Source organism: Falco cherrug, chromosome 10, assembly GCF_023634085.1.
Source record: "Falco cherrug isolate bFalChe1 chromosome 10, bFalChe1.pri, whole genome shotgun sequence".
NCBI classification, from domain to species: domain Eukaryota; kingdom Metazoa; phylum Chordata; class Aves; order Falconiformes; family Falconidae; genus Falco; species Falco cherrug.
In genome coordinates, this window is record NC_073706.1 from 10614236 (window position 1) to 10638216 (window position 23981).

A 23981-nucleotide genomic window follows, 5' to 3' on the forward strand; every position below is an offset into this window, starting at 1 on the left:
ACCTTTGCTCTTGCACATGGCCAACAGATTGGTAAAGGTGACAGACCCAGAAAAAGCGGGCTGTGGTCAAAGCTCGAGGCCAGGAAATGGACTGGCCTTGGCTGGAGGCAATTTCCTGTTTTTCTAACAGCGTGCATCCCTGCAAGCAAGTCCCAAGCTGCAATATAGAGGATCTGTGGAGAGGACTGGCTCAAGAGGTGTTTTAATGGGAGCCTGGCAGCAGGGCAACTGTCTAGCATGGCCAGGCCTTGCAAACTAGATAAAGCAAAACTAATTGTGCGACAGGGCACCAGGAGAGAGTGGGCAAAAATAGCAAATGCGAAAATTCACGTATGTAATTTATATGTGGACACACATAAACAACTTCTTCACCTCCTGTTTAAGCTACTTTCCAGATACTTGTCCAAACAGTTTTCATCTTAAGCATTTGAGGCTGAGCCCACAAAGTGCTTAAGCAAGTAGCTATGCTAAATATATAAGTAGTTCCATTTGTGCTCAGGCTTTGCCGGATCGAAGCCTTATTTCCTGAAAACAAGTGCAGCTGCAGAAGTTAGAGCTCACTGAATACTGCTCCTATGGCTTCTCCTGCCCCTTCAAAGAAGCCTTTCTGCTTCCCAAAGCTGTTTAAACTACCAAGTACATCTATGCCTGTGGTTTTTCCAGTGTAAATTATTTTACCTTTAACATGTCTCTAGAGTATGTAATGTGCAGTATGCAGTGAGGGCACACAACTTCACAGGGATATGTTTAATGGATTTGCATTAGTGCAGCAATAAGTAGCATCTGACCAATGAATTCCTCATGTAACACCATGTCACGTTCAAGACCAGTATGGTGGCAGTGTTGCCTTGGCGGGGGAAAAAGGCATGTAATGCTCTGTATGCAAAGTAACATATTTCTTTTTAGTAAAGAGGGAAAAATCCACTTTCTAACTTTACTATACATCCAGAAAGCAAGGTTAAACACAAGGACACGTGTAGTCACCATTAGACAATGATAAACTTCTCCCCAAAAGAACTAAAGCTGTGCTCTTGAACCAGAGGGCACGGCTTTATCTGCTTTTACTATGCTGCTTTTTGAATACTGTCAAAACCAGGATCTTAAGTAAACCTAAGTGGGCAGCTGCTGTTCCCATGTGCTGCTGCTGAGCAAGGCGTATCGGGTGCTGGGCTCAGAGCTTGCTGAAGGCTACTGAGTCACTCAAACATTTTTTTATTTTTTTTTTGCTTGCTGCTTGAGCTGATCCCCATTTTCTAAGAATAAACACCCTTTGATTCCACCCTAGTTATACATGTTGATAGACTTACTTGGCAAGATTATAAAGAAATACAAAGATCGGTTAAATTAATTTCTTTTGTATAATTTCATCTGGTCAGTGCTCATGATGTCAGATTTTTTTTTAATATAGATTGTATTGGCTTCATGATTACAGATCTCTAATGACAGATACAAAGAAAAGTTGGGGGAGGGGGATGTGGAGGGGCAGTTCTAATTCACTTAAAGCTTTGGGGATTGCCCAAGCATATAGTGTTGCATCAAAATCCTGCTGCGTTTGCAGCATATGATTTTCATATGAAGTCCAGGTGTAAAAGCAGCTTTCTTGCTAGCACACACAGTTGGTCTAAATCCAAAATGAAACCTGGGAAGCAAGGAAGGACATGTCCTTGCCATTCAAAATAGAAAGAAAAATTCACATGTATGGTGGAGAAATGTGAGTGCAAAGGTGTGCTGCCAGGGGACTTAGTTACAGAAGACAAGCAGACAATTGGGCCCTGTATCTCTGAATGTACTTTTTAAACACTGCAGTTGGCTTTTCTAACTTTAATGACAGGCTGATTGAAGTATTTTGTTAATCTATTTTGAGAAAGCCGCAAGTTACTTTGCAAAGGGTTGAAATCATATACAAACTCAACTAGATTTCTCAGGACTGGAAAAAGAAATCAGATTCTTAATTTTCATTGAGTCAACAGACGAGAAAGTACTTATCACTGAACCTGGGAATTTGTCTTTGAAAGCTCTCTCTGTGATAGATCTGGCTGTATGCTTTTAAGGGTCCACTTCTGATTGCTCCAGCAGAGCAGACAGAATTACTGTGTACGCAAAGTTGCAGCATTCCCTTGGATGCAGGATCCTGAAAAGTCTCTACTGAAATCTGTAACATACTCAGAAATCAGCTGCCTTCATCCTTAATGCTGAAAACCAGGACTGACTTTTGCTGTAAAATCACTAGGTGAGGATGGGGAAGACAGAGCGATAAGGAGACTATCAGTAGAAGAGTGTGAGTGTGATACTGTAGTATCTTTGGAGCTTAAAGGTATTAAGCTTACTTCCAGCTTTTCTGTGGACTCTGGGCTGGGTCTTGATGGTTTTCCTATGAACTACAATTGAACACACGTGCCATGATTATGGACACAACATCTCTACTTCCAAATATTTCATTTAGGAGGCAAACTGGAAACTAAAAACCAAGGACAAGTGTTTGAAAACAGGTTAAGCTTATCTTGGCTGATAATTTCCCTTACCATTTTAACTTTAAGAGTTAAGATTAACTTGCAAGTCAGGCTGAATTTGAATTTGTACAAAAAGATTTGCAAAAGGCATCTGTCATTGAGGTGGGGACTAGCAATTTCCATGGTGAAGCTCCTGCTTTGTATCTGTGTTTGGGTTTCTGTATTCACTGATGATTCAGAAACACAGGCTAAAACAAACCCTGTGCACCTCTCTGTGCGCAGGTCTCACGTGACTAAAATCACCCTTTCGTGTAAATGACTCTCCGTAGGTTGCCTGTTTCAAAAGAGCTTTGCGCAGTCTTTATGCAAAATACTACTTACCAGAAACATTCAGAGTGTTGCATAAAGCCCAATAGCAAGTGATATCATAGATGCAGATCTGGAGAATGAAAGTGTGTCCTTAGATAACTACATTCAGAGTATTTATAATAGTTTGGAGCTGGGTTTTGCTTAACCTCTCCTGTGGGGCCGCCAGGCACTTCCAGATACTCCCAGGTCCTGGGAACCCCCCAGAAGATCCAGGATACTTTGGTTTCCTTGCACAAGTCTCCAAGCAAGCATCAGGATTCTTAACATTAAGACAAAGCAGCATAACTTTTTAGTTAAGACCTGGTTAGGAAAATTCCCCACCTGATTCTAAATACATCCTTTCTGGAGGTGTTTCAGAACTAGGTCTTCCCACTCATTCCCAAACCTCACAGGTTTATACCATAAGCAGGCTGCAGACCTTGGAGTCCAGATTAGGCTTTAGTAGTAATTTCTACTGCCACAAAGGAAAATGGTTCCTAGCTGTCTTCTGAATTTGAAAGGACTTTTGTGCCAATTAACACCAGCCTTCTACATCACTCTGTTGTGTCTTTTCGCACTTCGTTGTGTTTTTCCTTCTTCTCTCCTTGAGTGGACAGCACTACCTGCAAATTAGCCAGCAGCATACACACACCTTGACAGGAATGTGTACACAGCTAATACTGAAATGCAGACAAGTTACCAATCTGTTCAAACATTTGAGTACATCCTTAACCTGAAATATGTCTACAGATAATTTTATTATTATTATTATTTACATCTTGGGCAACTTCAGGAAAAACATGCTTAAGAAATCCTATTCTAAGGAGGGAGTACTGAATGCTTAAGGCTTCCCCTGGCTGGGAATCATGTACCTGAAACAGAGACTCTCACAGATTGCTGTTTGTCTCACACTCACCATCGATGCCTTCCACGGATAGCTGCAGGCCAAGGTTGTGTTGAGGATTCACCACCCAGTGATTACTGGTTGCGGTAATGTCAAACACCAGCCACCCTTCTTCTGCAGCCCAGATTGTTCGAGAGTCGAGCAGGAACAAATCTGAATCCCTGAAAATAAGCAGCGTAATTCCCAGTTACCCAGGCTTTCCACTGGAGTCTCCATAGGCTTAAAGCATTTGAAGCAGCACGGTCAGCCTTTCAGCAATAGGCAGATTATGCCGGCGCTGGGCTGGCGTGCTTTCCTGTCTAATCACCTTCAGCTGAAGTGCTTTTCTTCCCTTCAAAAAAGGGAGGATGGGTTGAAGCAGAGTTGAGGTGGTTTTGGGTTACTTTGCTGTTACAGTTAACCTTAGAGCTGCTGATGCAACTTCAGAAAAAACCACTTGCCAGGCACAGAGTTGCAAAATTATTGTTTGCATATGCAAACTTGGTAATTGGGCAGACAATGCTGCTCATTATCCTTTCCACACATAATTTCCTGACTTTTATGCATAATTGTAGCATTGGTGTAAGCCAGCTGGAACACTGGTGTGCATATATTAACATATGTAATGTTTTTTTAAATTTGTTCATCTGAGGTTACAGATAATTGATCGACACAATAACCCTCTGCACAGTCACAGGTCTGCGTTACTTTGGGTGGCAATTTTCTTTCAATTCATTGCTTAATTTTTTTAAAGGCCACTACTGAATTATTCTAGTTGAAGAACTGATACCAGTGAATAAGAAAGATCCAAAATAGAGAGGATTTCATGCATTTGAAAAGGGTGACATCATTCTGGATTTACAAAACATTTCCCGGCAAATTTCTGTAAAATGAAAATTTGAGAAAACACAGGTTCTGTAAAGGAAAGAATCTTCACTTATCAGAAATTAAGAAAGAGATAAAACTTGGATGAAAAAATTGCATAGTGGTGCAGTTCCTTTATAAAAAAATAACTTTACAAGAAGAACAAAGAAACACAGTGGAAGTGTCTAGACAAGTCCCGTAAGAGCTGCTTTTGTACTTACAGTGCACAAACACGATAACTTGTTTAAGTGTAATTATATCCTTTTGAATGAAGAAATATCCTTGCAAAAACCCTTTAATCATGTCCTCAAAGCTTGAAGAAGGCCTTATTAATTTTGTCACTATTGATCTGTCAGTGCAAATACATACATTTAACTTAGTTTACACAGTGCTTCTTGTTCGCATGAAATATCAAGAGATCAAAAATGAATCTGAGAAGTGCTGTCAGCATAGAGCCTTTTGCCTCACAGATTTTAGTGATTCTTTTCCCTGTGAGATACCAAGAAATTAAAAGCTTTTGTCCCACACAGCTGACTCAAAACAGAAATAGAGCTTTATTGCAGTGTTTTCACTATACAGCTTTCCTTTCAGCCTTTGTGGACCAGAGCATATAAGGGATGATGGCTTTCCTCCGTGAGCTAATAGATGTCACTGCCTCTGGCTCTGTGCCGGCTTACATGAAATTAAACTTCTGAAATTAGTTCCTGCAGAGCACATGAGCACACCACCCAGGGTGCAAAAGAGGATTTCTGTTGCCTCCTCACTGATGCGTGATACCTTTAGGTACCACACAGCTGAACATGTAGATACAGCTGATGCTGCCGTGCTGCCAAGGGTGCAGTCAGTGCGGTGTGGAGCAGCCTGAGGGAAGCAGTGGCTTCCCGTGTTGGCTCCATCCAAAAAGAGGAGCCAAGCTCTGATACTTGCAAGAGATGTTTTGCAGGCACAGGATTACAATGATTGTAATGCTTCCCCTCGCCCAGCGTGTCCCTGCCACGGAGGAAGGCAGGAGAGGGTGTTTTGCTTCCTTCTAAGCAAAGTTTTGGGTTTTGGAAGAAGCCCTATATCTGAATTGAACTTGCTGCAATGCTTTCTTGCTAATGCACAGGGGATCCTGTGAGGATTATCTCAGCAGCTATTTGGGCAGCCAAAGTGGGTGGCTCAGGAGGAGCCGTGGTGCAGCAATGGGGAAGCTCGAGCTGCTCCCTGGAGCTGTCAGCCGGGTGCACCTAGGACAGCTGAAGATAAAGAGCATGGATAAGCCCCTCCCTCCACATACACATTGGTTACAGGAATGAAAGATACTTGCACTCTAACTGGGGGACAAATTTCCTGGGGTTTCATCCCCACCCAGAAGCAATGGCCCTGTTCCCACGGTGCATGACACAGCCACACGGACACCTCCCGCCCTTCCCTGTTTACAACACGCTGAACAAAACGCATCCCAGAGGAGCCAGGGACAAGGGAGTAGTACGGATTGGCCCGTTCCAATGGCTGAGTCCAATTTTCCAGAAGTAAAGGGTTTTTATATTCACATACTGCATCATTTAAGCATGGCCCCTGACTGGAACTCATGATTCACACAAGGTTTAGTTAATAGGGACTTGGCTTGCTTGGGTTTTCTCCCTTGTAGTTTGCAGGTTGAAGATAATAGCAATAATGATAACCTTTTTTTTGTTGTTTTTAGCTACTGCTCAACTGCAGTAGTATTACTCAGAAAAACCAGGCTTTAAGCTTCCCATGCTGACATGATGCAATCAGGGTAACCAGACAACATGAGGCATCAAGTACCAGGGTGAGTCAGTCTGGGAAATTGTATAATGCATTTGTTTTCCTGTAGTTACAGCAATGTGCAAACAATAGGCCTGGAGGGGAAGCCTGAAGTGAGAGAGATCAAAGGGACCCACTAAAGGGAACCGTCCTTCCCACACACGCTTGGAACATTTGGACCCAAAAAGGCCCCGTGTCAGATGCTCTCTGGAGAAGTTCAAGCACTCCTGGATTAGCACTTTCCACTCTGGCCCACCAGCAGCGGCCAGTGATGGGATGCAAAACTCGACTGGTGTTGCAAGCAGAGGCTCCTGACATTGTGGTGCCTGTTCCAATGAAAAGAAACCTCTTGTTCTTTTAAAAAGAATAGCCTCCCTTGAAGTGAAATGCCCTGCTCTCCAAAGACTTCTGGCAAACGGGGTTACGTCACTAGCTAATAGCAAGCCCTTTAGACATCATTGTTGGACAAGACATAATAAACATGGCAAAGAAATGTTATTCTGCTTAGACTTAAACAAAATTTGCTCTGCAGGCTGCCATCTAATGACTTGTCATATGAGATAGTGCTAGCTGTGCATAACTAATATGGCTGGTTTGGGTTTTAGCTTTAAGATAAAGATCTAGGCACAAAAGGAAAAGGTTTCTAGGGCACATCTCACTCTGGTACGTTACTACTACCAACACTATGCATATTTAGAGCATTGTTGAAGTGACATGAATAATGCCTCTGCAACCAGGAGGCAGAAAAGCACTTTGGTTCCTTGGCCCTGCATTAACTCCCTTCATTTGAGAACTTCAGAGCATAGCAGAAACTATACTGAACCTCTTACCCCAGCCCAAATGATAGGAAAAGGCACGCGATCTTCATTTTACAGAAAACTAAGCCGGGACATGGAAATGTTAATGTCTAGATTAGAGTTACATGAATTATGAAGTCTGGATCCAGACCACAAGTATGTTTTCTTGAGAACACATCAAAATGGCTCAGCGTTCAAAGCACTGACATCAGCAGGAGTGTCAAAGTTTTTAATAAACTCAGGGCTTTCAGCTCAGTTTTCTCAAGCACCGGGCTGTCAATGGAGCCTAAGATGAGGACAGGAGGTTGGCACCTGTCTGCTGACCACTTTGGTAGTGTCTGGTACTGCATGCCAGAAGGGAGAGTCACCTTCCATCAGAAAGCACTCCCAGAAGTTTGTCTACAGGTCATAAATGCTGTGTGGTCTACGAAATTTCCTTATGAACTTGTTGTTTTCTGGACTCAAGGGTGAATAACAAGTATTGCAAAGAGAGGGTGGCTGGGGAGGATGCATGTAAGATCGTGTCTGGAAAGCAGCTGGAGTTATGGAGCTGGAAGGGCTGAAGCTGCTGAAGGGCTGAAGCTGCCAAAGGCCTGTGGAGGGCTGGTAGCATGAGTGGGGTGAGAAAAGGAATCACAGGCGATGAGTGGAAGAGAAAAGGACTGGAAGAAGTGAGGTCTGCAGGGACATGTGGAGAAAGAAGGGGAGACAGAATGTAGAAAAGGCAAGCAAGAGCATCCTGAAAGGAAACAGCGAGGAAGAGTTACTATGTTACAATGCAGTAATTCTAAGATAAAAGACAACCATGAAGCTTCATTAAAATAGTACACGTGGGCTCTTTGCCTTTTGCTGGGGTATTTTTTTCAGCCTCTAGGATGCACTTTGGTTTGAAGCCATGCACACTAGAAACGTATCAAAAAATTAGACGGGCAGCATCTCCCCATGTCACCTGCCTTGATGAGCTGGGACACAAGGAAGGACATGGACTAGAGAGAGAGATTCAGTGAAAATACAAGTTGAGAATTCTGCAATAGCAAGAGAGAACAGGAGATGAAGCTCTGCATTTATAGACTATAATGCTGTAAAGTCTACACTAATCTAGGGTCGTTCTCTTACCAAACAGCCCTTGCTTTTGCATCTGTTTTCTTCGCTCACTTTCCCCACCCCCTTCATTAACTCTGTTATTTCAAGCTGCTGCTTGACAAGTGGTAGTAAATACTAATGAGCACTTCCAAGTGGGATAAAAATAAATGGGAAGAAGGACAGGCAGCAGCAGCAAAGGTGACTCTCGGCAACTTTCATTACATTACAAGACAAGTTGATTTCGGTGACGTGCTGGCACTCGGGGCTGGGAACAGGCTTGGAGCCCTGGCTCAGCTGGCTGTGTCCTTGGCAGCAGCCAGCCCAGAGCCACTGCCAGCAGGTCCTGCAGTCCCTTGCTTGTGTTTGGGTACCCTGCCAGCCCAAAGAGCACGCTGCAGCCACCCAGCCGCTCCAGTGCTCTAATCCCTACCTGCTACTTTCAGGAATGACAGATCTAACAGTGTTTTAAACAATAACCAGACTGTGACACCTTGCAAAAGACTTTGAATGACTTTACAAATATAGTTCAGCTCTCCCACTTCCATTTTAAAGTATTAAACACTTGAGGCACAGATGCATTACATGTCTTGTTGACTCGGCATGCAAACCACAGCCATTAAGCTAGGAGCATAATCCTATCATTCTGACTGGTATTCTAACCTTCGAGTGGCTGTTTGGGTCACAGGCATGGTGCAAGACAGCAAGTTTACTTACAGGCAGCCCAAGGACAGAGCTGGCATGGGGGGATAGGGGCAATTTACGTCTGGTTTTGAGCAGGTGGAGGGAGGAGAAGGCAGAAAGGGCATCTTGGGAGGGTGAGAGGAGATCTGGGGTTAGAAGACATCTGTTTGGATTAAAAAACTGCAGTATCCAGATTCCAGTTTGCTTGGTGTCATTGCTTAAAGTCAGCTGCAGCTGTCCAAAGACAAGCTTAGGAAAATATTTTTCAGACTTTCCTACTTTGAGAGGGCCCCAGGATCTCCCTGGGCCTCTCCCTGGCACGTCTGCAACACCCTCTGTACACAGACCTGATGCAGCCCTCCTCCCACACCTTCCCTTCCCTGCCTGCCTGGGATCCCCTGCTTATCCCTCCCTCGACCTCCCCACTGATAACAGCCCTCCCCGTGCCCCGGGGGGAGCTCCCAGCCAAACACACCCTGGGGTCTCCTCCAGGTGAAGCATGGCCACAGCAGGAATACAGTTTGCTGGAGGTGATTTGTTACGGACTGGTCTGAAAACTGGCTGTACTGGTAGTGAAACAGATCTGTGTAAATTTTGTTGAATCTTGGGAGAAATTAAATTCCCTTTAAAATTTCAGCAGACTTTTAATTCTATTTTGTGTTTCTAGTAGTTGTGTTCCCTTCCCTGTGCAGCATTTGAGATGGGTGTAAGATCTAGGTTTCCAAGACTGATTAGAAGTGGCAATGGGAGTTTGTTACAGAGAGATGCAACATGTTTCCTAAATACAAAGCCTCTTGTAAAAGCAGTGTTGAGAGAAATGAGGTTATATACATATCTCTGACACTTTATATACAGCTGTTTCTATTCAGCATTGAATAGTGCATCAGTCTAGCTGAGCAGGAGCCCACTGGGGTATGCAAAACGCCTCTTGCAGCTACTCAAGTGCTTGTGAACAGCCATGCCTTGCTAAGTGAGTTAAAGATTTGTCAGAGGTTTTGCAGGCTGCAGTGGCTTTTAGGAATGGTCTGAAAGAGATAACTAGATGCAGCTCTGATCTTGGAGAGCTATAGGGTTGCCATGCTAAAGTTCCCTTGCTACTTGCGAAGAAATAAGTATAGTTATCAACTGACTTGCAGGTAAGTAACCCCCCCCAAAAATCATAGCTATTGTCAGCTAAATTTCTAGATGCTGTCAGTACTTGCAGATACCGTCATGGTGCTGGGGCACAATGTTAAAACAAACCAAACCTTTCTTTGCTGCACCATCCCTGGAACGATCATGCTGGTACTTTAAAAAGCTCCAAAAAGAAGGCACATCTGCTTCGCGGGTTGGGTGGGCCTAAGCCTTTCTTAGTTACTGGAATTACATTTTTGCAACCCACAGTATGGAAACAGACTCCAATGAATGGGAGAAAGGGGTCTGGAGAGGGGCTCAGGTTTGATCTGGGTGCAGAAGTGGTGTAGTTTGAAGCACAAACTAAAGTGTTCCAGCTGCAAGTCAAACCCAGGAATGCATCATACAAGATCTTGTTCTTCTGTAGGGCCAGTAACATGAGCATTCAAATCATTCACTGCCTTTGAAGCCTGTGAAATCCATAATGGCCACAAAGTGAACACGAAGCAACTACATTTCAATTACCAAAGGCTGGTCAAGTACCTGGCTTTATTCTCTCCAGTAACAAAACTCCCATCGACTTCAAAGAGGTTGGGATTTACTCCACAGTGCAAGTTCTGGGTCCAATGAAATTGGAGATGTAACTCTGGGATGAGGTTTTTTAGCTTCTGAAGGTGCAGGCAGATGGGCAGGATCAAGCTCTGAGGCTGAGGGGAGCTATACAGTCCTCATTTTTTCTGCAGCCTCAGGTCAATAAATTGAAGATGTTGCCCCAACTGATAATCTGCCCCTTAATTGCATGGGTACTTTTTGAAAATACACAAGTTCCCATCAATTACAATAGGAGTTAGGTATCCAACCTGCTTAGCTGCTGTTAGAAATCCCACTGTGTATCTGCGTGTCTCTTCAGCACTTCAGTCCCTTTGATATTCTAGCTTTGGCCACTGCTTACAATAGTGGAGAGCCTGAGGGTAATGGATATTTCTTTTGCAAAGTAGTTCACAAACTACTTCATGATTACACTGTAAAAGTATCATTTTTCTCAGGCTCATATCCATAAGCTTTATTTTGACACATTCCCTGCCTAGGTGCCCAAGATAAATGACCTTCAACACCTTGTAGCAAGCCTTGTGCCCTGTGATGCGTGTGCCCTAGCACTGGAATCTGCTCTGCTTCCCCGCGGCATCCAGGAGGGAGGAGACGGAGGCTTGAGCAGCCCCTGGCTCCCCGAGAGCAGCCTTTAGTGCCCACTACCAGGGTGTGTGACCACAAACAGGGACTTGATGTCCTGCTGCTCGGCACCCTTCTCAAGCCAGTCACTGGCTTTATAAAACTCTTTCCCAGGCTTTTGGGTGAGTGAACCATGAAGACCAAACAGAAGTTGGACGTGAGTCACTGGACCAAGGAAAGCTTTGAGACATATTAGTCAAAACATTAACTGTTTTCACAGTGTTTGTGATATTAGGAACATTTTTGTTCATGAATGTACTTGTTTGCTTAAAGTGAATAACTGATGCTTTGTGCCTGAAGAATGCGGTACATGCCTTTTTATCAAGGAGATGTTGCCAGTTTGAAAAGCTTGCCTTGCAATGAATTCATAGATTTGGAAAGGCCAGAAAGGATATTTGATCATTTGGTCTGGTAATAATATCTTCAGTCTGACAGAGAGAGAATTTCTATTAAGCAAAGTCCAGAGTGGCATCCCATCTGCTACAAAGGACAGGGCCAGGCTCTTACTTTTACTGCCAGGGTTGTTAGGCATCTATCTGCCCACGACTGGGCAGGCGGATGGAGGACAGCTTCCACCCTGTGTTCAAGCGTTGGTACTGTTGAGGGGCAGGACTTCAGAAACAGTCTGCTGTGGGTGCAGCAGTTTGTCTGGAAAGACCTATGCCTGTATTTTTCACCAACAATAAATTGCAGACAAGAGATGTTGCTGGTTAGATACCTGCCAACCTGTCTGAACTTGTAAAGCAAGTCATTAATTGTTGAACTGTTCGTACTTATGGTTTATTTGAACTGAGGGCACACCATCACACCCTACAAACTGGAGGCTCATCTGAGGTTTAACTGAAAATCAAGCCTTCAGCATATCTGATGGTTTCTTTACCCTCAAAGTAAAAAAAAATCTCCAATCAGTCTCAGCTTGGGCTTTCCAGTTGCATCCCGGGCTGGTTTTGTGGCCCTAGAAACTGTCCTGATCTTTGCTGTGTGTTGCTGTGTTACAAAGGAGAGACGATGCTGCAGCTGCCTCTGGGGAGCCTGGCACTGAGCTCCTGTGCCGTGCTGCACCTAACCAGGACGTGCATGTAGTGGGGGAGGGGGGGGATCAGCCTGCAGAATACCTGGTGTTTCAGATCCTGAAGGGCAATTCCAGCAATCTCCTGGGAGATCCACTGCTCTTGTATCATCATAAGAGCACAGGGAGAGGGAAACCCTTTTGGGTTTTTGTTGGCCATTGTACCTGCCATGCTCTAGAGAGAGGAATCTACAAAGCCCAACTCGAGCAAAGGTTTTCGTGCCTGCGTGGGGGGGGAGGGTTTGGCTTTGTTTTGCTCTTGTTGCTAACAACGTCAGATGGGTCTGACTTTCCAGCCTGCTCAGGATGAGACAAACAGCCAAGGAAGCATCAAAGTGAATGGGTGTTTTTTGATCAACATTGGAGAGAGTTTGTTTTCTTTCTCCACTTGCCCAATGACACACTGACTTGGATGACTGGTCTGTGACAGAGCCGGATGGAAAATGTCAGTGGAAAAATGCAGAAAAAGACCAAATATTTTTACAAATGTTAGTGACAATATTTTTACCTTTGGTCAATCCAAACCAACAGGAATATTTTTTCAGGACAAACTGTTCAAAACTCACCATTGCCTGTGCCAAAATGTATGCAAAGGGTGAATATGCACGAACACTCATTAAAAATAGTGTTCCTGTGGTGAATATGATGCAGTAAAATTGCATCTAATCTTGTATGGAACATCTGTATAATTAGCAAGATTCCTCACCTCTTCCAGCCAGTGGTTCATGTGTATGTCTGCCCTTTGCATACAGTTTTTCCTTTAGGAATAAGAATTTGTGAAGGAGACAGTTTGCAGAAACACTTGCTGCTGCACACATAACTATCCCCAGTGGGTACCTTGCAACCCTCTCCAAACATAGTTGTAACAAACTTGTGGATGTATCATAAAATAATAAATGCCATCCTAACTTTCATCAGTAAGATTCCTAGTGGGCACCAACATCGCTCATCAGGATCTGAAGGAGAACTTCCCTGCAGGACGTTTACTCCAAGAACAGGTTTCTGGCAATTCCCTAATGCCCTGGCACACCGATTAGGGCCTCTTCATCTGCCAACACCTCTTCTTTCTGCTCTTCCCAAGAGTGAAAAGTCATCCCTGCAGGCTGGCACCTAAACAACCTACTCAAGGAATACAGCAAAGGGAGGCTTCTGTCTCTGGAAGGGCCCAAGATGGAATAAACTTAGGGTAAACCAGACATCCAATGGGTCCTATGCACATTTGTGGCTTGTTGCCTTCTCCTTTAAGAAAGCCTGGTTGAACTGTACAGTTTGAATTATCGTTGCTTGATTAAAATAGATTAATATTAGCATAGTCCCCAAACTCTGCAAATAATTGTGTCATTAGAAATGCCAAAAGACCCATGAGTTTTAGGCCATAAAATCAGAATTTCAGATGTGGAAGAAAACACACCAATGGTTAAATACTTTTACCATGCAGCAAAGCTGGTAGAAATTCTCACCATTTAAAAACGTTGATAAGGTTTCCTGTCATATTTCAATTTTTTTTCTGCATTTTTATTAGCTCTTATAAAAGTATAAAGCCAGAGTCCTGATTACAATATATTTTTTTCTTACCCTTTTGGACTTTCTCCTTTTTAAATCCCTAGTGTTTCTCTTTTCATAAACCTAAATTAGGGCTGTAGTTTTATTACCCCATATCCTAAATAATAACTTCTGACTAGCATGTGACTGTAAATACTTTTCATGTAAATAAATGCAGTCTCACTTTTGGTAGGGTTTGTATGTAGAAGAAATATGTGCAAATGAAACTAAGTGCCTTTGATAAATGGTTTGGGATCGCTGATTAATTGGAACTAAAAACAGATGAGAAAATTGAACATATGTTCTTATTCAAGTTCCCTGGAGGATTTGTCAGGGAGCTTGGCATACATTAATAATTGCTTGGAATGGATTTAATAGCTCATCTTGTAGTTTTGCACATGCAAAACAATCAGTCGATATAAAAAGCATGGTGTCATCTGTCTTTGTTAATTAGGGATCTTGAACGCCTTCAGTAATAAAGGCTAGTAATTAAGCTACAATTAGGAAGGAAGCATTCGGGTGTGGTTTTGCCACCTCAGGATCCATAAGCAGCAGGAGGAAGAGGGTAGGTCTTCCAGAAATCTTGAAATACTTTAGGTTTATGATCTTTTCCTGCACTAGCACACGGCCAGGCTTGTTGGCTCCTCAGCTACTGAGTGCTCACAGGGACAAGAGCAACAGCGCTGGGGATGTTCTCTGGGGCACACGGGGCTCGCGGGGCACCTTCTACCCCTGCCCTTGGTGGCTGACCGCCCACGGCAGCTGTGTGCCCCCTGCATTAGCATTGACAGAGATTTCCACCCTGATGCCCAAACCCAGCTCTAGAGACACTTCTGCTGATAGCACCAGTATTTCTAAAAGTAGTGGACATAACTCTCTGAACGAACATGCTGTGCTTGTGCTTTCATCAGGATCTCCCTGTGGGTCACTCACCTTCCCGGGTGCTCCTGGAGTACCTGGTAGACACTAATCTGGAACGTTTCATTATCGAAGCGTTCACGGATGTAATCCTTATATATTCTGAACTCAGCAGCCGTCACCGCTTCCCCCTCTGGGATTCGGGAGAGATCAAACCTGAACTCTCGGTAGTGGCAGCGCTGATGGTGAAACTCTCTGTCATGCTCCACTGAAACAGAAAAACAGCCCATTAGCCACCTGCTTTGTTCCCTTTCCCCTCGCCATCAAACAAGCTTGCAAGTTGCCACAACAGAAAAGGGCAAGAATATCTGATTGCAGCATCTCATGCTGTTGTTCGGTTCATTAAAGCACATAGGAAATACATTACTCTATCTGGCTATTATAAGCATATATGCGTTTATCAGACTGTCTTTGAAACAGTTTCACAGCTGGCTGGTACAGGGTGTGGGTGACCGTTGTGTTTTAATGATTTTTGGCAGCTTCATGCTTGATAAGTGACTCTGGACATTTGCCACCGATAACGACCAAGCTGCTGTGGGAAGGAGCAGAACGGAACAGATGGGGCTTTTCAGGAGTGCTGGTTCTTGGCCTGACTCTGCTTCTGAAAATTGCACATGCACACGCATACCCGCACACATATATACACACATTCCAGTCCTTGAGGCTTTTCATGCCAGTGACCCACATCCAGTGCCAGCTGAATTCATCACAAGCTCACAGCCCCACTGCACAGGGTCAAAGCTTTCATTTTAAAGCATCTTTAGCGATCAGGCTGTGAAGCAAATGTACAAAGCAAAGACCTTCTTCCACTCCCAACCCTGACCATGAAATAACAAGTGCCAGAGTCCTCTCAAGACAGTGCTAGGATGGTGCGTTATCCTGCCAAGTGACAGGTCTGCCTGTCATCTGATGGACAGCTGATGGTCTCGTGTAACACTGCTTGTGGATCTTGGAGCTGAGGGTCGGTGTTGTGAGGAAACAGAGACTTCAAGACCGTTCTCCAGCAAGGGGGAGGCGAGGTGTCAGTGCCCCATCCTGACACACGAAGCAAAGCACCCTTCTTGGAACAAATTCCAAATTAAATAGACAAGTCAGACAAAGGAAAATGGGGAAACCGAGGTATAAGGGGATGAACTGACTCGCCAGAGGTCACACCACATGACATTTTAAGAGCTGAGGTTTGAACCAGGGACTTCCCGTATGTCCTAGTCCCGTTGTCTGTCCACTTGACCTCCCTGCAGCTCGACTGCACAATTCAAGTAGTTAGCTCTGAGATTTTCTTGGCAAAGAATGTGTGTCTTTCTACAGGCCTGATTCTCTTCTGGCAGCAGTAAATCCATTGTGTAAATCCATTGACTTAAATGGAATTACTCCTGAAAAAAGAGGAGTTTCAAGCCCGAGCCTGGAAAGTGCTATTTAAATTTACAGCGCTGTGTGGTATGAATACATATCAGCGCTTGCGAGGGCCTCCCCGGTGGCAGGGATGGGGCATGGGGAGCCTCTGGGAACCGGGCCGTGTCCAAGCGCTCACCCAGAGCAGGTTCAGCGCTGCTTTGCTGGCCGGGATTCAGTGGCTGGCCACGGGCTCTTCCTCCGCTCACACGCTGCTGCTGCAAGGAGGCCAGGGCTCGCAGTTTGCCACTGTGTGATTGCTGTTTTGGGAAATACTGCAGCGCTCTTACTAATAGCTGGGATTAATCTTAGAGGAGTTTTTTAGATGTGAAACCCCTAAACTTTCCAAGACAAAGGCAACTGAGTTCAGCAAATGGTTTTATAGGTTGAGCAGTCTCAGCGTGCACTGAATGAACGACATCGTTACACCTCTAGCTGTAACGTCTCGTCCAGCCTGAGTGAGGAAGATCACTCAGTCTCTCACACCCTGAAGGGAGGGAATATTGTGAATATTCACCAGTGTCTGTAAAACACCTGGCAGGCTAAACCTGCCCTCTAAGTGCTAGCAACACTATTAAATGTGCCTCAATGCCTTTCCTCCAAAGTATTCTCAGCAGAGTAAGATACAAAGAGTATGATTTCAGCCTCAAAGGAATCTGTCTACACCTAAATTATAGAGAGGAGGAAAAAATATTTTAATATGGAATAGCTCCTTTAACCACAACTATAGAAGAATGAATATAATGTTGTGTGGGTTTAGTTATATTATGGATAACATTGCCAGCAGGGTGTATTGTAGAGAGGTCTAGCGGTAGGATGTACCAATGTGATTTGCTTCCAATGACACAGGAAGGCTGAATTTGCAAAGGAAGGTGGGTGCACCTTGTTAGTGTAAATATGTGATGACAACTACATCGGCCAACACCAGCGTTTAGTTCATACACAAAGCCTGACAACAAACACATGAAGATGAAACTTTTCCGGGTGCTGCTAGAGTTCATGGTGATTCCCATTGCACAGCCCTAGAAAAAATGTGTCATATTAGTATGAAAAATTAACGGCCAGGGTCATAAAACAAAGAGCCCTGAAGTTTGAACTTTCCCATGCTTTGCAGATGTTTGGATATAGGGTTTTGGCCTGAGCCATCTTTAGTGTTAAAGCAAACATTCCTGTGGCTATAGTCATTAAGATCATGAAAATATGTGGATATGTAACAGAAGAAAGAATCCCAAGAAACCCTTCAACTCAGTGTTTATTGTTTTTCCCCTTTTTCTTTGCACTCTGGACCTATCTGCTGACCCAGAAGTAACAAATCCTTTCAGAACTAATTTATGAGAAACACTGACCCTGAATCAACATCTGTTAGATGACTGCAGTAAATCTTATTACATAATTAAACACCAAAATCTATGTTAAAATAACGTTAAGGGTCTGACTTGAACTCATAAAAGCAAGACTCTTCATTACGAAGGCTGAAATCTTGCTGCCGTGTGTTGGTACTTGGGAACAGTATAAAAGATCATGCACTTTTTGTAGACCCCAGTAATACCTTAAGCACAAGAGCACGAGGTAAGCAGGGGAGCGCTCAAGAAGTCTGAGTTTTCTGTGTTGGATGGGTGTTGGTCAGACCTTTGACAGCTCTGCAACTGAGTCATTTCCAATTAATTACCTGAGCAGTTTGAGGGGGTGTGTGTCATGTGTTAATAAAAAAAAAAAGGGGGTATTATAAGTGTTCACCAAAACAGTCAGGAGAATTGCTGCAGCTCTTCGAATACAACTGTAGTTTCTCTATTAGAGCTGTGAAATCTGTGATCCCTATTGATACCACAATGAGAAGCTTTTGGTCATTCTTGAAGGACTTAATCTCACCTGTTTGTCAGCCGTTCTGTGTTAAATGCTCCCTTAAAAGTCATCAAGCAATATGAATATTTGCTGGGCACGCTTTAATAGCCCTTCTGCCCAAAGAACTTGAACTCTTATTTGTCCCAGGTTCACAGCTCTTACAAATCACTACTATCCATAGGCTTTGGTGAATGGTTTTAGCTCAGTTCCTAATTTCAAACATTGGAAATTCCAGCTCAGAAACTGCCACAATTCAAATGCCTTGGCAAGGCAGCTGTTTGGAGAGAAAGCCAAAGCTCTGGATGTGCAATCAAAGGTTGTAAAATATGAAAAGGAAGAACACCCTTGAAAAATAATTCTGCTATGAAACAGACTGTGTGCCTCAGCTGTGGGAAAACAGTGGATTTTCTCTCCTAAAGAAACAATCCAAAGTCACTCACAGGTGATGCATGTGTAAATGCGCGCCCCTCCTCATTTCTAGAACTGATACTGCATTTTGGAGGCACAACCACTGTAGACAAATTGTGATCTAATTTAACACGTGGCTCAAAATCTGCTGATGCAAAATAACTCTTGGGCATGGTGAGAGTGGCAGTTAATCATAGCTATGGTACATGGGGATCATCAGGCACTCCCTTTGGCACAGTCCTTTGGAAAAGGAAAGGTCCAGACAATGGGACTTGGGAGCTGTAGGATGGAGGCAGACAGCAGATTCATGGGAAAATAAACAAGACACCAAAACGTGTGCAGGACAATTAAGGCGATCCAACCAAAACAAGCACGTATCTCAGGTTAGTGGTTATCAGTAAATTTGCCACACCTCTGTTGCAAATATGCAAGTAAGCTTAGCATCTTTGAAAGTCTGGCCTCGACTATCTGTCCACAATCTGAATGCTGCACAGACTGCACTCATCTATCTGATACAGATAGGGCTCTGATCTCTCTGAAGTCTTTTGTCTCTCCAAACCGACTCTGTTGTGGCATTATGGTGATGCAAGAGGAGGCAGGACTGCATAGTTTTGCAACAAGAGGGATTGTTAAAAGAAAACAGGAGGGATACATGTACAGGTGTGAAGTAGCCAAGTATCAGATCCAAAAATATGGGAAAGCTGTAGATAAAATGTCAACAAATACCTGGTACTTGTTTTGACATGTCCTAAAGTGTACTCTTCTAATACAAAACTAGAAAACATTAAGATGCAGGGATGAAAAAGTGTAGTTGTCGACATCTAGAACTCAGAGCAATACAGTTGAAGCCAGTACTAAGAAAGTCATGTTGGACAGAAAAGCTTGTGATCCTGGTTTAAAACCCCAGGATGCCCAAACTTCTAAAGCAAACGACACATCAGCACAAAGCTGGGAAACTTGAACTGATCCCATGTTTGGTCATTTTCACAGCAACGTGTGTTGAGACCAGAAATAAGAACCCCTGACTATTTCCAGCTTCTTTGTAAATCCCTACTGGTAAGCAAAAAGCCAACCTGAGCTAATTCTGTGAACAGTTTGGACCACTGGTTCTGTAATACGGAATGATGGTGGGCAAGGCATGACAGCAAAGATTATGTTGAGACATAGCTGGCAGCAGTTATTATTTCTCTGTACACATACCAAAGAAACCATTTTAGCCTTAGTACCCAGCCCAGTAGCACGATGTCAATCCCTAACTCCATGTGTCAAGCAAAGAACCAATGAATCACAGCAATAATTTTCCAAGAATGACTGTGTTAAAAACTAATTATTACAGAAGCATTAAAGAGCTAATCCAAGCCCCAGGGAAGTCAATAGAAATATTTCCACTAATTTCAATGGGTTTCACGGGAGGCTTTACTTTTGCCAGTCTACCTGCCTAAGTATTTTTAGGCTCTTGTTTTCTGAAGACGTAAAAAATCTCTTTTTCACAAGCAAAGTAAACACCAGATGAATAGATTTTGTGCTCAGGCTGCCAAACTGGGAAAGCTTCGGTAATTCCATACCTCCTCCTCCCTGGCACGTTTGGGTGATGCAGTTGGAATATATTTTGAGTATTTAAACAAGTAAAAACTTACATTTTCCAGTTAACGCTTTCGCCTGATAATATGTTAATTGTTTTTATAAGGCACTTTAAAAGTAGTTGTCTCATTTATTGCAGTGCTCACAACAATTAGAGTGCTACTTGTTTCTCATTTACAATGAAAAAAAGCACCAAAAGGAATGTGCAGTAGGGTGTCTGTAACTTCTTTACTCCCAAAAAAGGCCAGAAGGGATTTGTAAAGGACTTTAATCTCAAATAGATTAAAGGTCCTGAATTCCTGAGACTGAAAGATAAGTCAAAGGAAAATAGATTCCAAAAGACAACACCCCCTCGCCTCAGCCTCTCAGCCAGGCAGGAGACTGGGCTGCAGAGCCATCAGGGTTGCCTAAGAAACCCCTCAGAGATCTGGATGCCAAAAAAAACCCTGCCACGCTCCAGCACTGAGGTCCAACAAGTTTTCAGAGTCTACCTGTGCCCGCCTGGCCCCAAGGACTGAAGAAGTCATGTAGGTGAGTTTAGTGGGTAGGAAAGTCTTTATCTGCTTTCCCTCTGATGGCCACAGTGCTACAGAAAACGAGTGCCATTTCTTCAGAGATGGCTGAGGGCTAGCTGGCTTGGCCAGTGAGCCAGTGGATTGCTTTTGGCCTGAAGTGTTTTATTGAATGGGCTAACTAGGCTTTGAGCTCTGCCATTTGCATCCAGCAGTGCAAAATCTTGTTTGATATTTCCAAGAAAATCTACCTTTAATTCCCTCCATCACCATCCCTTGAGACTGAAGCCAAAACTTCAGAAACTCTCCTGTATCATCTCAGTGTAGAGCGTGAAATTCCAAGAACGGGGCTGCCCTGGGACCACCAGCTCCACCAGCATTGTCAGCCCGTGTACCTGACTGCTCTCAAAGGGAAGGTCCGCTCCTACCTACTGCTTCACCCTGCTGTCTGCCTTGGGAAATGTACTCAGGTGGAAAACAATTTTCCCTTCCCCAGATGAGTTTTCAGGTGGGCCCCATCCTCACTCGGCTCACCGTGGAGCCGCAGGAGCGGCGGTGGCAGGAGGAGGAGCGGGGACCTCCCAGCACGGCGGGAGGGAGGGCAGGGCCACCCTTGGACTCTGGGCTCGTGGTGGTTGTGAAACTGCGCTGTAAATCTTCAGGATGCCAAATCTGAGACCTCTTGATGGGATTCTAATTAACAGGCATTAAATGTTCCCTCTATAAATTGCACTTCTTTGTCTCTAAATTGGTGGATAAAACCATGTCACTTATGAAATATAGGCCTTTTCTCCTTATGGTAGTGAGGTTCAAGAAGGAGGAAACCAATTAGGGGAAGGATCCAGCAGTCTCCGCAGCTGAAAGAGCACACTGGGCTCAGCGGAATTCCCGATTGAGCAAGAAGTGCAAGGTCAGTCCTTATATTTTTCCGAGGAAAAGGGGGAGTATAATAAAGATTGCAATAATGTCATGCCAGGCCACAGTCTGCTAAGGCACATGTTTCCCTCCTCATTGTGTTTGACAGCAAGAGTTACAGGGGCAGTGGCAGTAAATTTATAATGGCAAGAATTTGGGAATGTGAAGCTCTGTGATTGGTTTTCATTTGCTTCATCTTCTCGGCTACAAGATTTACATGCTGATATTAGGCAGCTGAAGCAGAAGTTAAACATTTGAAGAAACAGTTAAAGAATATAAATTGGGAGTCCTGCAAACGGAGTAGAGCAAATGTCCTGGGTTGTGTGATGGGATTCTTTTCTATTTTTAAAAAAGTGATAAAAACAGTATTTGGAGGGGGTTTTACATTGGATAGTTGCAGCTCTCCAACTCATCTAAAAGCTACTGCAGGTTTTTGGAGAAACCTAAGGAAAAACAAATGCACACTTGATTTTGGTCTGCGAGATAAGCTTACTAGAAAAATAGTCTGTGGTTTCTCTATAACTCATTAACGTATCCCATTGCCAGGGACTGCCGCCATCCTGCCACTTCTAAAAGCACAGTCTGTCCTTCAACCACAGGCCCAGGAACCCCAGGCACTTGGGGAGGTCTGGGCTCATCTGCCCAAGCCCTGTCCAGATGCTCTTGTCCCCGCCTGCCCTCTGCAGAAAGAATGGGCTGCTCTGAGCCAAGGCAGCGCTCAGCAAAAGGGAACCTGCCCCCAGACGCTCGGTGCTCATGTACCCATCTTACAGCTGGGTGAAGGGAGTGAAGCTATTTCAGTGTGTGGCAGGGCAAAGTCCTGCCCCGTCCACGGGTGGAAAGCAGGACTAATGCATTAATTTCAAATGAGATTAAAAACAGGCTCCATAAATCCTTATCCCCAACCCCAGAAGTTAGAAACAGAGAGGTTCAAAATTCTTTAGTGCTCCCTCTGCAAAGTGATCTGGGATAAGCATTTTTGCTTTGAAAGAGGGGAAAAGAAAAAAAAAAAAGCCCTCTGGAGTTAATATTCTTCCTTTAGACATCACTTCATTTTTTCAGCTTTCAGCATGAAGGTGGTGTTGCCAGCAAGACCACCTAGCCACAAACCCAGCAGGGAGCTTCCAAAATTCTTCTAAACACTGACTCCTTGTTATAAATTGAGAAGTGGTAATAGCAACAGTGCGTATCACATCTGTGCCAGGCTTCGGGCCTGGGAAGGAGCACTCTCTCTACTGCTGAACACAACTTGGAAAGATCCTTTCAGTCCACACATGTATCAGCATTAGCCATTTCTTTGTCAACAAATCCCTTAATACGTACCCTTTCTATCATGTACAGATGTCCAAAAAATAATGGAATACTGTACTACAAGATTAAACACTTTAATGTCAGCATATGTGTTGCATGACTCTGAACAATGGTATCATTGTGCGTGTACAAACAGCGGGTTGAGGGAAGATGGGTTTAATTATCTCCGAAGCAGCAGCAAGTTCTTCCTGACTAAGTTAAAACTTCAGCTAGCAAGGACTGCTCAGGGCAGAAACGGGTATTTCTCTGACAAAATGCCTGGGCCTTTCCTGACGTTCTTCCAGGGGCAGGGTTAGTGCGGTACCCGCTTCAGGCAGGGCTTCGGCGAGCGGTGCGGAGCCACCTGCTTCCCCGGGAGCCCTGCTGCCGAGGAACGCGGCGGGGAGGAGAGGATGCTGTGAGTCGCCGCATCCTCTTGCCCCACGTGTCCCCAGGAGACTTTTAAGTTAAATTTACTTAGGATGGCAGATGGCAAAGGGGAAACAGTCACCGGGCGGGAAAGGACGGAGAGAAGCCTGCATGCTGCTTTCTGCATTTGGAGACATTCCCTTACCGGGATTTCTTTGCAGGCGCTTTAAGGCAATGCCAGATAGTAAAACTATTCCTCCTTAAAGAACATCCATGAAAATCTGTGCAGGTTGTGCACAGGTAATCCATTTTCTTTTCCGAGTGTGCCCTGATCGGTACCCATTTATGCTGTGGTTTCTCTGCTGAAATCGGAGCCAGACTAGACGAAAGGTATTCTGAAAAATTTACACGTGGGACTGCTCTGTGAACATGAAACTCTCCTAATAGTAAACAGACTGATCGTGGTGTGAATCCTGATGCCGAGTTTGCAGTGTCTGAATGTGTATCTGGGGAAAGCAAAGTTAAATAAGCAGGGAGGAGTTGTGTTTCTTCAGAATACCTTATTCACAGCTTGAGCATGTGAAACACGGCAGCACATAGTGCTGCAATCCATCTACAGCTGCTGCAGCGCACTTAGGATTGCAAGGGGATTTGGGATGTGTGAGAGAATGGAGAAATGGGGGGGGTGATGGGGGGAAGAAAGAAATGGGAGTTTATGAAGCTGTTCCTACAGACAGACTCCCTCCATTTCTACCTTCATCCTCCAGGGTTCCAATATAAGGAAGTCTCCCTCATCAGCCTCTCAAATCTTGTTTTTCTTCCCCCTTTCACTGGGATGGGGGGGCACCCAGGACAGTGCTGACCTGGGGATTTGCCCCCAGCAGCTCTCCCTTCCCCAGTACCTTGGGGATGGCATTTTTCCAG

General features: G+C 44.2%; 1 protein-coding gene across 1 annotated transcript in view; it reads right to left on the reverse strand.

The window, feature by feature from the left end:
- The window catches only part of BMP7 (bone morphogenetic protein 7), a 47973-nt gene that overhangs the window by 8036 nt on the left and 15956 nt on the right, over window positions 1-23981 (reverse strand). Inside the window, exons 2-3 of the mRNA XM_055722766.1 lie at window positions 14764-14956; window positions 3715-3863 (exon numbers count right to left, since the gene is read on the reverse strand). Coding sequence (XP_055578741.1) covers window positions 3715-3863; window positions 14764-14956 — 342 coding nt within the window. The remainder of the gene's footprint in view (window positions 1-3714; window positions 3864-14763; window positions 14957-23981) is intronic.